Source organism: Seriola aureovittata, chromosome 20, assembly GCF_021018895.1.
Source record: "Seriola aureovittata isolate HTS-2021-v1 ecotype China chromosome 20, ASM2101889v1, whole genome shotgun sequence".
NCBI lineage: Eukaryota > Metazoa > Chordata > Actinopteri > Carangiformes > Carangidae > Seriola > Seriola aureovittata.
This window is the reverse complement of record NC_079383.1, coordinates 22400851-22415542: the sequence shown is the minus strand read 5'-3', so window position 1 is coordinate 22415542 and position 14692 is coordinate 22400851. Positions and strand designations below refer to the sequence as shown.

The 14692-nt window shown below is 40.8% G+C and overlaps 1 protein-coding gene across 2 annotated transcripts; it reads left to right on the top strand.

The window, feature by feature from the left end:
• Nucleotides 1–5039: 5039 nt before the first annotated feature.
• On the top strand, nt 5040–12382 carry LOC130161537 (NLR family CARD domain-containing protein 3-like). 2 transcript variants are annotated; one of them, XM_056364906.1, is made up of 7 exons: nt 5040–5193; nt 5578–5756; nt 5986–7846; nt 8524–8700; nt 9688–9861; nt 10175–10348; nt 10939–12382. In XM_056364906.1, the coding sequence occupies exons 1-7, from the start codon at nt 5063–5065 to the stop codon at nt 11000–11002; spliced, it is 2760 nt and encodes a 919-aa protein (XP_056220881.1). In that variant the 5' UTR covers nt 5040–5062; the 3' UTR covers nt 11003–12382. The 2 variants fall into 2 exon arrangements, with proteins under 2 accessions (XP_056220881.1, XP_056220882.1); XM_056364907.1 differs by having other exon boundaries at nt 5042–5193; nt 5989–7846.
• The last annotated feature ends 2310 nt before the right edge of the window (nt 12383–14692 follow it).

The following is a 14692-nucleotide window of genomic DNA, read 5'->3' as shown; positions in this document are numbered from 1 at the left end:
GTCATCTTTATACATTACAGAAACCACAGTAATAGTAATTATTATTAATATTAATAATAATATAATAAATAATTGCATATTAAGATAATATAGTGTGATAATATAGTTTAAAAGTAAAAGTATATAGTGTTTTTGCTGACTTGTGCACAGTCACTGCGTCACTGCTGATTTGCATCACTGGACTGATGTGAGGAAATGTCTTTCGCCACTTCACATTTTGTTCATTATCCTTTTCATTAGATAAATGACAGAATGTACAGACATGTACAATATATAGTAACATAAGGAGCAGAAGTGGTGAATTCCTACTTTTTGTTTCCTCATTTCCTGAAATATCTAATAACTGTTTTTTTCTCTTTTAAAATACTTGTTTGTGCACAAACAGGAACTCTGGCATGAAGAACACAGGGAAAGCAGCTACTCTTGATTGCAACACATTTTATACAGAATATTCCATTCATATCATATTTCATCATTTTGAGCAACATTATTCAGCAAACAACATTATTCATGGGAAACAGGCAAAACAAGTGAAAAACCACAGTGTGTACACAATATTACACAGTTGAAGGTGATGAAATGTTGTGGCAGTATTTCTACAAATGTCCCCAACTGAATCGTGTGAAGACATTTGTCTTTATGTTTGAACAGTTTTCAATTCTTTATTGTGTGAACATCTTCTGAGGAGCTATAATGGCTCATAGCAGAATCTGAAGTTCCCTTAAAGGTCCAGTAACCAGTACTGGAGAGACACTGTTGATATTTGTACTCAGCAGCTAACAAATACACCCCTCCCTTCATAAGGTTCGCTCCCAAAATTCATGGATGCTCATTAGCAACGACACAGTGGTGTAAGGTGATACTCGTTGTCATAGCTGAAGCAAAACAAACCTTGTAATACAAAACAGCAAGCAAATGACGTGCACACAAACACAGCATCCAGTTTTTTAGTCTGTTTTTACAAAACTGAAGTGACAGAAGAGAGGACTGTAGGTTTGTAGCTAAGCTAACACAGAAGGTAACGTTTTCTGACCAAATAAATCCAAATATATTGGTCTGATCTGCAGTCCCATTCAATCCAATTCACAACGTCACATGGTCTGGTGGCAGCAAAAGGGTACAATGCTACTGATTGGCTGGAGTATCGTCATGTGTCTTGGTATGAGTCACTTTGTTTATTCCAATCTTCAGAGCCTGGGCTGTGTTGGAACACCTGACGTTTTCAGCACACACAGAACAGTCAGTTACTGGACCATGTTCTGTCCAAGTGTATTGGATTGGATAGAGCTGCTTACTCACTCCTGGGTACTGCCCATGTATCTACTGTGATGTGTGTCTGCTAATGTTAAATTACTTGTCCATGTACCTGCTTGCCAGGAGTTTTGTGGAAGGCTAAAATGACACAACTAAAAGTTTTGTGATCAATTTTTTGATTTCCTCTTTTCTTGACAACAGCCTTGCACAACAAAATAACCATGAAGAAAGAAGAAATCTCCAACAGGAGGAAAACTGTAAAAAGAAGAAGTACAATCTATTACCTTCAAATAATTGGTTTGGCTTGTAGCCTATTATAAAATTACTTTCAATAAAGCATTGCATTTTTATTACATGCAAAAAGGAACATCATGTATGAATATTGTAAAATTACAACATCAAATGTTTGACCAACGAGTCAAGATGTGTATTACAGTGCAATGAATAAATATGTCAAAGTCCAGAACCAATGTCTTTATCTTCAGTTTTACAGTCATTAAAATAAACATGAATGTATGAAGAAAATGGAGTGCAGTATACATAAAAAATATGTTTGATTTTTGACAAGTTGTCCAAATTTAAAACATTTAAAATTTGAACATGCTCTTGTGCTAAAAGTACCCAGCGCTTTAAATGTGTGAGCAGAGATACCTCTTGTCATGTTGACTAGTATCCTATTCAGAGCGACATGAAATAGGATGTTTGAGGTAAGCACACAATAAATGTGTGAAAAAAAACAGGAAGGAGACAAAATTAATGTAACAACTGATGACAGTAGGCCACAGGAACAAAGGAAATTGGCCCAACTGCAGATTAAATAGTGATTCAGTCTGGGTTCGACTAATGGAGGGAAATGAGGGGGGGGGGGTCTGACCCCTGATTAATACTTGGACTCCCCCCAAAAGAGGCAAAAACAACACTTCCGGGGGATGAAACATTTATATATTCCTCTTACCTGTAATTGTTAATATTACCATATATTGACATATTTATGCCGGGAGGAATCTTTTAATATGATTTCAGACGACCCGGAAGTGGACCGTACCATTTCTTAACTTTGCCGTTAGTTTGACGTCCCGTCGACCTGCGTCACTTCATCATTGGCTCGCACGTCGTCAGGTCTGTAGTCCGAGCAGGTAAATGTAAATTTACTATTTAGCTTGTTATGAACACTTTGTTTCTTACCTTCAGAATTTTTGAATTTGACTTTGTCAAGAAATTCACGAACAATAATGTTAGCTAGTTTCTAACTTTTGCCTGAAGTTAGCAAACTAAAAGCTATATTAGTTAGCTAATTGAATAGCTAGCTTAATCGGCTAGCTAATTTATTAAGCCTTTTCGTTTACAATGTTGGCTTGGCATTTCATTACCAATTAAACAATACGAACAATATTAAAATCCATATGTGCTGAAGGCTAATTAAGTACCGTGCTTGAGTACAATTTTCAGGTACTTGTATTTCCATTTATTGCTACTTTATACTTCCACTCCACCACATTTCACTTTACTGCACTACATTTATTTAACAGTTTTAGTGAACCAAGCAAGATACTGTAAGGACTGTAAAACAGTTAAGAAAAATAAACAAAATAAGGCAAGTTAAATGTATCTGTTACTAAAAACAAAGAAGTACAGGGAAGGAACAGTGAAGGTGTTGAGTCAGTGCGATCAGACTCCATTTTAACTGGACAGAGCAGAAAACTGAAGGCTGAGACAGATGAGTGTTAATACAACATTATTATGACTTTACTGTCTCTCAGTCAGTTTTCTGAGGAATGTTATGTGTAGTACTTCTGCTCTCTGTCTGAATTTACAGTGTGATGCAACCTTATGGTGTGTGTGTGTGTGTGTGTGTGTGTGTGTGTGTGTGTGTGTGTGTGTGTGTGTGTGTGTGTGTGTGGTGTTTCCTTGGTACTTTTGGGTGAACAGACTTGTTGATCCCGATTCTTATGTTTGTGAGCTCACAGTCATCAGACTGACTGAAGTTTAGCAGATGAGTGGGTGTATGGAAGAAGAGGAGGACAGAGCAGCGTCTCCAGGATCCAGTCGAGTGACCTGTCCGAAGATGATCATCCACTCTTCAGTGATGAACCTTGAACCCAGATACAAAGTAAGAGAACTGCTTCAAACCAGTAAACCTCTAAACTGTCATTTTTAATTTACCCCGCCTTTTATTACCATACATTTTGTTTTTATATATTAAATTTTCAACTAAAATGTGTTTTTTAACTAAAGTCTAAGAAACGTTTCCTGGCAGAGACAAAGAAAAATCATCACACTTTGCAATTTAGCATTGCAAGGGTTATGGTTAAAACTCGAGGAGGAGTTTGTTAAAGTACAGCACCTGGAAATGGAAAAACAAAAATAAAAAATTCACCAAAACTGCATCCTAAATTCAAAATGGTTGACTTCCAGTTGGGTTTAGGTAATGCTTCCAAGAGTTTTTTTGTAGATCTAAATACAGTACACATCCCTATAGATTTTCATACGTCTGGGTGCAATGTAAAACGGACAATTTCATTGAAATTTTCTAGAGGGGCGACCTTGAGCCATTTTGCCACACCAATGGCTAACACTCATATCAGTTACCAAGTTATGCCACATCTAATGCATATGCAAACTTTCGTGAGGTTTGGATCACCCCTGGTCCTTCCAAAATGTCAAAAGGAAAAAGGGGCTAAAGAGCCGAAATGCCACGCCCATGCCCAGTTGCGACATCTAAACAAACCACTCATTAGTACTAATGTGTGCAAAGGTTTGTGAGTCTTTGCACACCCTAAAGGCCTCGAAAGCCTCAGAGTTTTCGATCACGCTAAGGCTTTCAAAAAAGCAGCATAATCATAACCTTGGCAAAAATAAAAGATTCGTTGCACTTTGGTCCGTCACAACTAGTTAAACGGTTGTAATTTAACCCCATAACTCTGCACAAGAGATCACGTCAGCAGAGTCATGTGTTGAGAGACTTGTGACTGTCAGAGGAAGAACTGAAACTCAACATGTTGAGCCAGTGCAGTTAGACTACATTTTAACTGCACAGAGCAGAAAGAAAGAAACGTAAGGCTGAGGCAGGTGAGTGTTAATACAACATTATTATGATTTTACTGAGTCAGTTTCCTCTCTGTGGACTGTGGATGGAAGAGGAGTCAGAATGAACTCATCAGTTTGATTTATCTGTGGATACGGAGTCCTGACTGGTTGGATAAATCACACTGTTTTTAATGTGACTGCTTTAAGAAAAACAAACAGCTACTAACTGATCAGCTGGCGCTTCATTAGACAACATTACAAGCTTCATCAAGGTTGTAGTTGTTCATTGTAATCAGCTCTACAGGTGTTTAGGAGATTGTGTCCTGTAGACGAACAACAGCCAAAATGATCAAGGACACGGTTAAGTATTAATTTAAGTCATATTTTATCTTTTCTCTTTTGGACAATTTTTGTACCTCCATTGAATCTAGCTGCATTTTGAAATTGAATTATAACAAATTGTTTTATTTAAGTGGAACATAATCAAAATAATATTTTGTTGGGGTGTGATAAAACTTGCACCTGTGTAATCAAACCAAGAGAGTTGATCATTTACTAATCACAATATAAACCTGCCCAGGTGGTAAAAGTGCATGAAAACAGGGAGAGAACATTTGAACATTAACCTGAAGGTGTTGGTCAGTGAGTTCAGACATTAGAGGGAAGACGAGTCAGAATCAACTTCTGTCCACACAAAGACACTGAATGAATAAGAGGGGATTAAAAACTTGTGTCTGTGTGTTACAGTAATTTACATCTCAGACCGACTGAAGTCCAAAAGATGAGTGATTGTGTGGAGGAAGAGGAGGACAGGGCAGAGTCTCCAGGACCCAGCTGTCTGTCCTTGAAGAGTGACCAGTCCAAAGGGAAACTACCATTCTTCAGTGATGAACCTGGACCCTCAGACTCACAGTAAGAGACTGTTTCTGCTGTAAACTGACCTGAAGGAGGATGATGCACGAATGAAGACAGATTTTCTGCTAAAAGATTTATATTCATGATACAGACGTATTAGTGCAGGTAGTGTTTCAAACTAAGATGGATCTCCTGGGGTTCATAACCTGAAACTACTGATGGTATTTCTGTATCAAAACACCTGAGAACTTCCATGTCAGAATTTACAGGAAAAATATTCATGTATGTTTTCCCTCGTGTTGAAGTCACTGTAAAATATTCAAACCCTGAAGTTATGAATCATCAGTAAGTGATTTTTGATCTTAGATTCTCTCCTTCATATGGGGCAGAAAATGGTCAAATGTAGATTTAAACCACTTCTAATCTCAGTGAAAATCTCAGTCAGGACGTCCTGAAGGATCCAGTCTCTACCAGCTGTGGACACTGGTTCTGCAGACAGTGCATCACCTCATACTGGGACCAGTCTGGTTCTTCAGGAGACTCCTCCTGTCCCCAGTGTGGACAAAGACCCAGAACAAGACCTGGACTGCAGACAGCCAGTCAGACCAGCACTGAACAAAGTGAGACTGAACATCTGTATGATGATGTCATCATTTCTGAAACCAGGATCTGTTGTTTTATACAGAGTCATTTGTTACATCACACAGCATCGACCTTTAAGATGATTATAAATATCACAACATTAAAACCTTTTCTTTGTTTGTCTTTAGTTTTTCTGCAGCTGATGAAAATAATCATCAGATTCTCAGATTCTGTTTCTTCAGTCTGACGTTGTCTCTTCTCTTTCAGCAGATAGTGGTCTGCAGGAGGTTTTAGATCAACATAAGATCAGTCTGAGCACCAGATGTGAACATGTGACTGAAGGAACTGATGGAACAGGAAGTGGAACCCTCCTCAACAGGATCTACACTGAGCTCCACATCACAGAGGGACAGAGTGAAGAGGTTAATACCCAACATGAGGTGAGGCAGCTGGAGACAACTTCCAAGATGGAGACCCTCCATGACGCTCCAATCAGGTGCCACGACATCTTTAAAGTCTTAGCTGACCAGCAGAGACCCATCAGAGTGGTTCTGACCAACGGCGTCGCTGGCGTTGGAAAAACCTTCTCGGTGCAGAAGTTCTCTCTGGACTGGGCAGAGGGCTTGGAGAACCAAGATGTCAGTCTGCTGGTTCTGCTTTCGTTCAGGGAGCTGAACCTGATCAGAGATCAGCAGTACAGTCTTCTCAGGCTGCTCCATGTTTTCCATCCAACATTACAGAATGTCACAGCAGAGCAGCTCGCTGTCTGTAAAGTTCTGTTCATCTTTGACGGCCTGGATGAAAGCAGACTGTCACTGGATTTCAACAACAGGAAGTCTGTGTGTGATGTCACACAGGAGTCATCAGTCAACGTGCTGCTGACAAACCTCATCAGGGGGAATCTGCTTCCCTCGGCTCTCGTCTGGATAACTTCCAGACCTGCGGCGGCCAATCAGATCCCTCCTACATGTGTGGACAGGGTAACAGAAGTACGAGGCTTCACTGACGCCCAGAAGGAGGAGTACTTCAGGAGGAGATCCAGTGATGAAGAGCTGTCCAGCAGAATCATCTCACACATCAAGACGTCCAGGAGCCTCCACATCATGTGTCAAGTCCCAGTCTTCTGCTGGATCACTGCTACAGTTCTGGAGCACATGTTGACCACAGACCAGAGAGGAGAGCTGCCCCAGACCCTGACTGACCTGTTCTCACACTTCCTGCTGGTTCAGACACAGAGGAAGAAGAACAAGTACCATGAGGGACGTGAGACGAGTCCACAGGAGCTGACGGAGGCTGACGGGGAAGTTCTTCTGAAGCTGGGGAGGCTGGCGTTTGAACATCTGGAGAAAGGAAACATCATGTTCTACCAAGAAGACCTGGAGCAGTGTGGTCTTGATGTCACAGAGGCCTCGGTGTACTCAGGACTTTGTACTGAGATCTTCAGAAGAGAGAGTGTGATCTTCCAGAAAACAGTCTACTGCTTTGTTCATCTGAGCGTTCAGGAGTTTCTGGCTGCAGTCTACATGTTCCACTGTTACACCAACAGGAAGACAGAGGTCCTGAAGGGCTTCCTGGGAGAAGACTATAAACACTGGAACTCAAACCCAGAGTCTCTTTTCGGGAAGATTTCTAAGATTTTTGGCAACAATGATAGCCGAGATCCTTCTCTGGATGACTTCCTGAGGAGAGCCATGGAGAAATCCCTCTACAGTAGAAACGGTCACCTGGACCTGTTTGTTCGCTTCCTTCATGGCCTCTCTCTGGAGTCCAACCAGAGGCTCTTAGGAGGTCTGCTGGGTCAGACAGAGAACAGTCCAGAAACCATCCAGAGAGCCATCACCAACCTGAAGAAGATGAACAGAGATGATATCTCTCCTGACAGAAGCATCAACATCTTCCACTGTCTGATGGAGATGAAGGATCACTCAGTTCATCAGGAGATCCAAGAGTTCCTGGAGTCAAAGAACAGATCAGAAAAGAAACTCTCTCTGATCCAGTGCTCAGCTCTGGCCTACATGCTGCAGATGTCAGTGGAGGTTCTGGATGAGTTGGACCTGGAGAAGTTCAACACATCAGAGGAGGGACGACGGAGACTGATCCCAGCTGTGAGGAACTGCAGGAAGGCTCGGTGAGTCCAGACATGATCATTAACATGATCAATCAGAGTAGATAAGTAGTTTAGTTCTTCAAATATTAACAGAATTATATTATTTTCATTATTCTTAGTTTTACATTTCACAGTTACAGGTTAGTTGTGTTTTTTAACTGTTCTAAATGCTGTGTGCACCAAAAATGTAGATTTACAGTTGGTTGTCATTACTGCTGTTAAGTTAATGAAAACAGTTTTTGTGTGTATTTGTAATTAATTGTCAGATTTTATGTTCATTGGTTATTTGTGTTTGTGTTATTTTGAGTCTTTTTGGGTTTATACAAACCTGATAAAAAGAGTTAAAGGAGAAAACGGTAGTATGAAGCCTTAAATGTCTCCAGCGGAAGCTGTGTGAAGTAAATAAATGTCCTCAAGTGATGTCACTTGACTCGGTGTCAATCAGATCTGAAGACTACAAGTTTGAAAAGTAAAAGAATCTGGGGTTGTGCAGTTAGAAAGAAGTGAACTCACCAGACCTCTGAACCCCTGAGTGTATTGACTTCATCAAGAGTGTGCTTTATTGGTTATGACTTAAACTTTTCATTTTTAAGAGTGAAAATCAAACAGAAACTGTGGTACAGTGTATTGGAAGGCTATTAACGTTTTATTACTAATTGTTTTTCAAATAACAGATTTTATACTTTCTCTAATCACAGACTTTCTGGCTGTCGACTCTCAGAGACTCACTGTGAAAATCTGGCCTCAGCTCTGAGGTCCAACCCCTCCCACCTGAGAGAGCTGGACCTGCGTGGAGAATACAACCTGCAGGATTCAGGAGTGAAGGTCCTGTCTGCTGGATTGGAGAGTCCAAACTGTAGACTGGAGACTCTGAGGTCCGTTCACTGGAACTGTTATTATTTTCTTACATTAATCCCATTTAAAACCTTGAGTGTGGCTGAATCTTAAAAACATTGTAAAGCGCTATATAAATGCAGTCCATTTACCATTTAATATTTATTCTTCAGAACAGATCTATGTAAGTGTTGTTGAGTTTTCATGTCAACATTGCAGAATCATTGAAGCCACAAATGTTCAGACTGGAACAAAAACCAAATAAATAGTTTGCACCAGAAACATCTTTGTCTTAAAGGACAAATTCACATTTTGTCCAGTCTATCTTAATACAGTACTTGTGTTTCCATATGCCCCTGAAAAAAGTCACTGGTGTCAGTAATCGTGTCTTCTGTCCCTTTACAACCTGAATCTAATGCTACAAGATGCAGGATAAAATCCAAAATCCTGCGAAGTTCGGCTTAAACCAGTACCAGCAGTCAGAGTGTCACAGATCAGGTTCAGTGTCTTTGTGTTTCCACAGTTTTTCCTTCCTCAGCTGCAGTGGAGGGACAGTAACTCAAAGAGGAAATGTACTAAATAGTCGGTAACTTTAGTCGACAGCCACTGGATCTGTGTGACTCTGACTCTCAAGCTTCATTCAGCTGCAGCTGAACTCATCAGGTCATTTCATGCAGTCATCATACAGTGTAGTTCTGTAGGGAAGAGACCACTTCACAGTCAGTGTGGACAGCAGGAAGGATTAATGTCTTTAATCTACTTGTGACTTCTGCCTTTTGTTAAGACAAAAAAAGTGAACTTTTCCTTTGACATTGTTTAATTACACAAACCTACTCAGCTAACGAATACAGGAAGAAGATCATGTAATAAATTAAATAATTTTAGTCCAACATGTCTAATCTGATATTGATTCTAAATTTATGAACTGCACTGAGTGAGTTCAGCAGTATATTATGTGAGCTTATTGATTCGGACATATCTGATTGAATATCAATGATTTTTATCTGCTTTATTTATTCTTTGTTCAGACTGTGGTTCTGCAGGTTGTCAGAGATCAGCTGTTCTTCTCTGGTCTCAGCTCTGAAGTCCAACCCCTCCCACCTGAGAGAACTGGACCTGAGTGGAAACAAGCTGCAGGATTCAGGAGTGAAGCAGCTGTGTGGTTTTCTGGAGAGTCCAGACTGTCGACTGGAGACTCTGAGGTCAGACTCCTTGTTGTAGTTTTGTGCTGAGATGAATATGATGTGAAAGTCTGTTGTTTTGTGTTGTTTAGTTTGTAGAGTTTAAAAGATGGAGTTACTACGTCTTTACTGAAGGAGCAGCGTGTTGTTAATATTAATGAGAGCTCTTTTTCACTGTTCGTATTTGACTGTTTTTAACCTGCATCATGTTGGTTCAGGTGTTTGAGTTTCATTTTCTAAACTTGAACTTTCTAAACCTTCTGCTCTGAACAGATGATGAAACATTGAACGGTTTCAAGCAGCAACTTTGTCACATGTTTTATTCTTTATTTAGACTGATGGACTGCAGTTTGTCAGAGATCAGCTGTTCTTCTCTGGCTTCAGCTCTGAAGTCCAACCCCTCCCACCTGAGAGAACTGGAGCTGAGTAGAAATGATCTGCAGGATTCAGACCTGAAGGAGCTGTGTGATCTTATGGAGAGTCCAGACTGTCGACTGGAGACTCTGAGGTCAGTAGAGGGTTTGGATACTGTCCATGCTGCTTTTCAACAGTGTTGTATTACATTTCTGTTTCCTCTAAACCTCCAACCTTCTCAGTGGCTGCTTCCCTCAGTGAAGCTGTGAGAGGAGAACGATGACAGGCTTCATGACTGGACAGAAAGGCAGAGAGAGAGAACAGTCAGAAGCTTGTTGTGATCATGTGTTTGAGTTGATGTGAACTCGACTGTTGTTGCTGTTGTGTTCATGTCAGCTCTGAGATCAGTCTGACTGAAGCTGCAAATCACTGGCTCTCATTTCAGAGAAGCATCATGATGTTTTGTGATCATGTGATATTTATACAGACCCGAAACCTCTGCTGAAGTCCAGTGAGCACATCTGTATCTCTGTCCATCCGTCAGATACTTTCAGTGACAGCCTCCATTTTTATTTGACAGGTGATATCTAAGGAGCAGATCAGATGACACACAGACTGTTTGTTTAAATGTGACATCAGCTGACATGTAACAACATTAAATCCATCACTAAACTGTTGGTGCAGTGATTATCCTTCATGGCTCTCAGCAGTTTATCACCTCTGTCGTCTGTCTTCTCTCAACAGATGGGAATCATGTAAACTCATCTTAGAGTCAGTGGCCTCACCATTTCTGCTGCCATCTCTGTAAGACCCTGAGTCTTCAGAAAGCAATGTGTGTGTTGAGAGAGGATGAGCTGTGTCCTGATGATCCAGATGTTGAAGCCGCAGCAGCTGGTGTGTACAGAGGATCTGATTGGACCATGTTACTGGGAGGTGGAGAGGAGAGGAGAGGAGAGCTTCATCCAGCAGTGACTGACAGAGGAATCAGAAGAAGTGGATATGAATCTCAGTTCTGAAGTCTGAACTGATCTGAGAACAGCTCCACTGTCACACACAGAGTCCAGTCCACCATCATCCCTGTGTGTTCTTCTGGACCTGACAGACCATCACCAGCGTCTCTGGACTGATGCTGCTGCTGCTCTGTCCTTCTCCACAATCTCTGCAAACCTTGAGACTCCTTCAGATGGAGAGGAGATATGACTTCAGCTGCTAGTTTGTTGTCTTGAACAGCAGGTGGTGCTGCTGCTGCATCAGCTGAGATTCAAACAGTGTGTTTTTGTCTCATTTGCACTCAGACAGAAATCACACAAGGAGACAAGCTGGGTTCAAACCTGTGACATGGACACAACTAATACACATCAACATCGACATCAAGTTCAGCTGCCAAGACAGGAAGCTGTGACATTTTATTTCTTTCTTTAATTCTTTTAATCCAGTTTCCTCTGTTCTGGTTCATGTATTCATCTAAAATCACAGTGTTTGTGTCTGCACATGCATTTTAAAGTAAAGCACATAAATAAATTCAGTTGTCATTGACAGACAGACAGATAAATGAACAGGTTTCTCTGTGGTCTGGAAAGTCTTCAAGTGAAATTCATAGATCCAGGGAAAATCTTTTAGTACTGTGTTGTTAAAAGTAAAATATAAAGATTTTAACACATTATTACAGACGCTTTTACTCTCTGAAATATTATATTTCCTGTTCAAGCTCTGATCAAAATGGTGGTTTAATTGAGGTTTAACATCTTTGGCAAGAATTTACAAACGAATGAAAAACGTCTCTTTGAAACAAAAGATCTAAACAAACTTAAAATGGGACGTTTTCATCAGATACAGAGCAGTGAGTGCTTTTCCACCTGTTAACCTACAGATGGCGCTGTAGTGTAACATTTGACAGACTGGCAGTAGGTGGCAGAACATCCCAGTTCCTCATATGAGAAGATGCTGAGATCATGTGTTTTATATTGTTTTTACTGTTATGTTCTGTGCACACTCAATCTCTTTTTATTTTATTTGTTTATTTATTCTATTTTCATTATTCTGTTTTGTCACAGGCAAAAACAAGGTTTCTAATTCATGTTGACATTACTGTTTCATGATGATGATGATGTAGTTCATCACTTTTTTTTGCTGTTTTTGCATTTTGAGCTTGAAGAAAGTTTTTCTGTTCTCCAAGTTGCACTTACTTTGTCGCTCACAAATAAAGATTATTTTTATCTAAAATCTAAAAACATCGCAACATGCATCTCAATTTTTTAGAAAAGCTGCTGTGAAATCAGGTTTTTTAGCAACGATCCCAAAAGCCTGTGAAATCCTGGAGGGACGAAACATTTAGTAACAACTGACATAAAAAGACAAGCTGCAGTGTCGGAAAACAACATCTTACACTAGCAGCTGTGGGGGATCGAACCTGTGACCCGTGAGGTTTCAGATGGTCTGACCCGTACGACACAATGACAGTTTGTTTTTTCTTGTGTTCAGAGAGGAAACACTGACGCGCTGGAGAAGAGGAGAGACTGCGGTTTCCTTTGTTTCTCCTGCTGCCGACAGTTTGAGTTTAGATGACGGATGGAAGATTTACAGCCAGACTGACAGGTGGTCAGGTTTACAGAGCACACACACACACACACACACACACACACACACACACACACACACTCTGGACAGACACAAAATGGCATCCATATACATTACACACAAGCACACGAACTAAACATACACACATCTTTGCTGATAAAGATCGTGTGTCACATGCCTGCTGTGATCCACGCATTAACCCCTTTAACACACACACACACACACACACACTCTGAGGGATGCCTCTTAAAATCAGATTAATTTGTGAATAGTTTTCTTAAATTGAATAAAAACAAACCCAGCCTGGTGTGTAGAAAATGAAAGGCTGATAATAATAATAATTTATAATAATATTAATATAAAATAATAATGTCTAATTATTATTATTATAATTATTATCACAGTTTTCCTTATAAAACCAAAACCATCATGACAATAACTGACAACACACACAAGGGGGAGACTCTCACACACCTCACACTGTGGACTCACTGGAAACAGCGGCATGCTGGGAAATAATTGATCATGGTGGGAGGTGCACAGCAGGGAGAACAAGTGACAACAGGAGAAACTGTTTTAGTAAACTTTACATTTTGAGTTTTTTTATGTTTTAATGACTCAAACTTCTCTTGAACTGTTATTTTTCAGGACATTTATTAATTGATGATTTTCATTTCCAGTGATCAACTTTGTGAGTTAATGACTTCAGGATGATAAATGGTCATTTGAACATTGGTACATTATTTTGCTCACATGATCACAGAGTCAGTCACACGAGGTCAGACATTTTTATTCCTCCACGCCGGCGACAGTCAGCGGCAGCCATGTTGTTTTCAGGTTGTGGTTGTGGACACGATGTCTCAGTCACACCTTGACGGAACTTCTTCAAATTTGGCACAAACATTCACTAGAAGTCAAGGATGAACTGATTTGAATTTGGTGGTTAAAGGTCAAAGGTCAAGGACCTCACAAAACACTTTTTAGCCATTACTCAAGACAATTATGACAAAATTTCACACAAATGGTTAATATATTATACGACTGAATAAACAGGGATGTAACCAGGAACTAGTCTGAGGGGCGGAGGGATACGACCATGAGGAGCTGTTTCCAGTTTATTGTCATCAAAGGAACATTTTTTATGTTATTTTGGAAATTAAATCAAGATAATATCGTTGACACAGTTGCCAAAAGCCTGTGAGTGTATCATGTGAACGTGACGTCGTGGTCATTCATGTCCTCCACTCTCCTGCTCTCAGTCTCTCCCCCAGATGTTGAAGCAGCTCATCCGAGCCTCAGTGAGGTCGGGCGCCGGTGCCGGTGATGAGGTTGAGGTCAGAGGTCAGTGCAGATCATTATGTTGAAACGGGAAAAGCACGGACACAAAGTTGGAAGATCTGCAATCATCAAGGTTTTCCTTCACTGGGATTAAAAAGCTCAGACCAGGATTAAAGAAGAATGTGACCGGGAGGTGTCCACATACTTCTGGCCGAGAAGTGCATGTCAAGAAGTTTGTGGGTGGTGACCTTATGAAGAAAATCATGTCAGTGTGGTTCAGTATGAGAGCAAAACAGCGTGTGTGTGCGTGTGCACGTGTGTGTGTGTGTGTATGCGTGTGGTTGTGTGCATGAGCAAGTGTGTTTTTGCATGTATTTCTGCATGCGTGTGCGCGCGTGTCCGAGACAAACGGGACTTGGGGCGTAACCTCGCGATACTCCCCCTCTTCCTCCCTCCCTCTCTCTCTCTCTCTCTCTCTCTCCTCTCTCTCTCTCTCTCTCTCTCTCTCTCTCTCTCTCTCTCTCTCCCCGCGTCCAGGGGCGATCAAGCGGCGGGGATGATGGGAGTCCGGCCGGTCAGCGCTACCAACTACCGACCTACCGACGCACCGAAACGCAGCAAAACACTCCGGTCTGACGGGGAA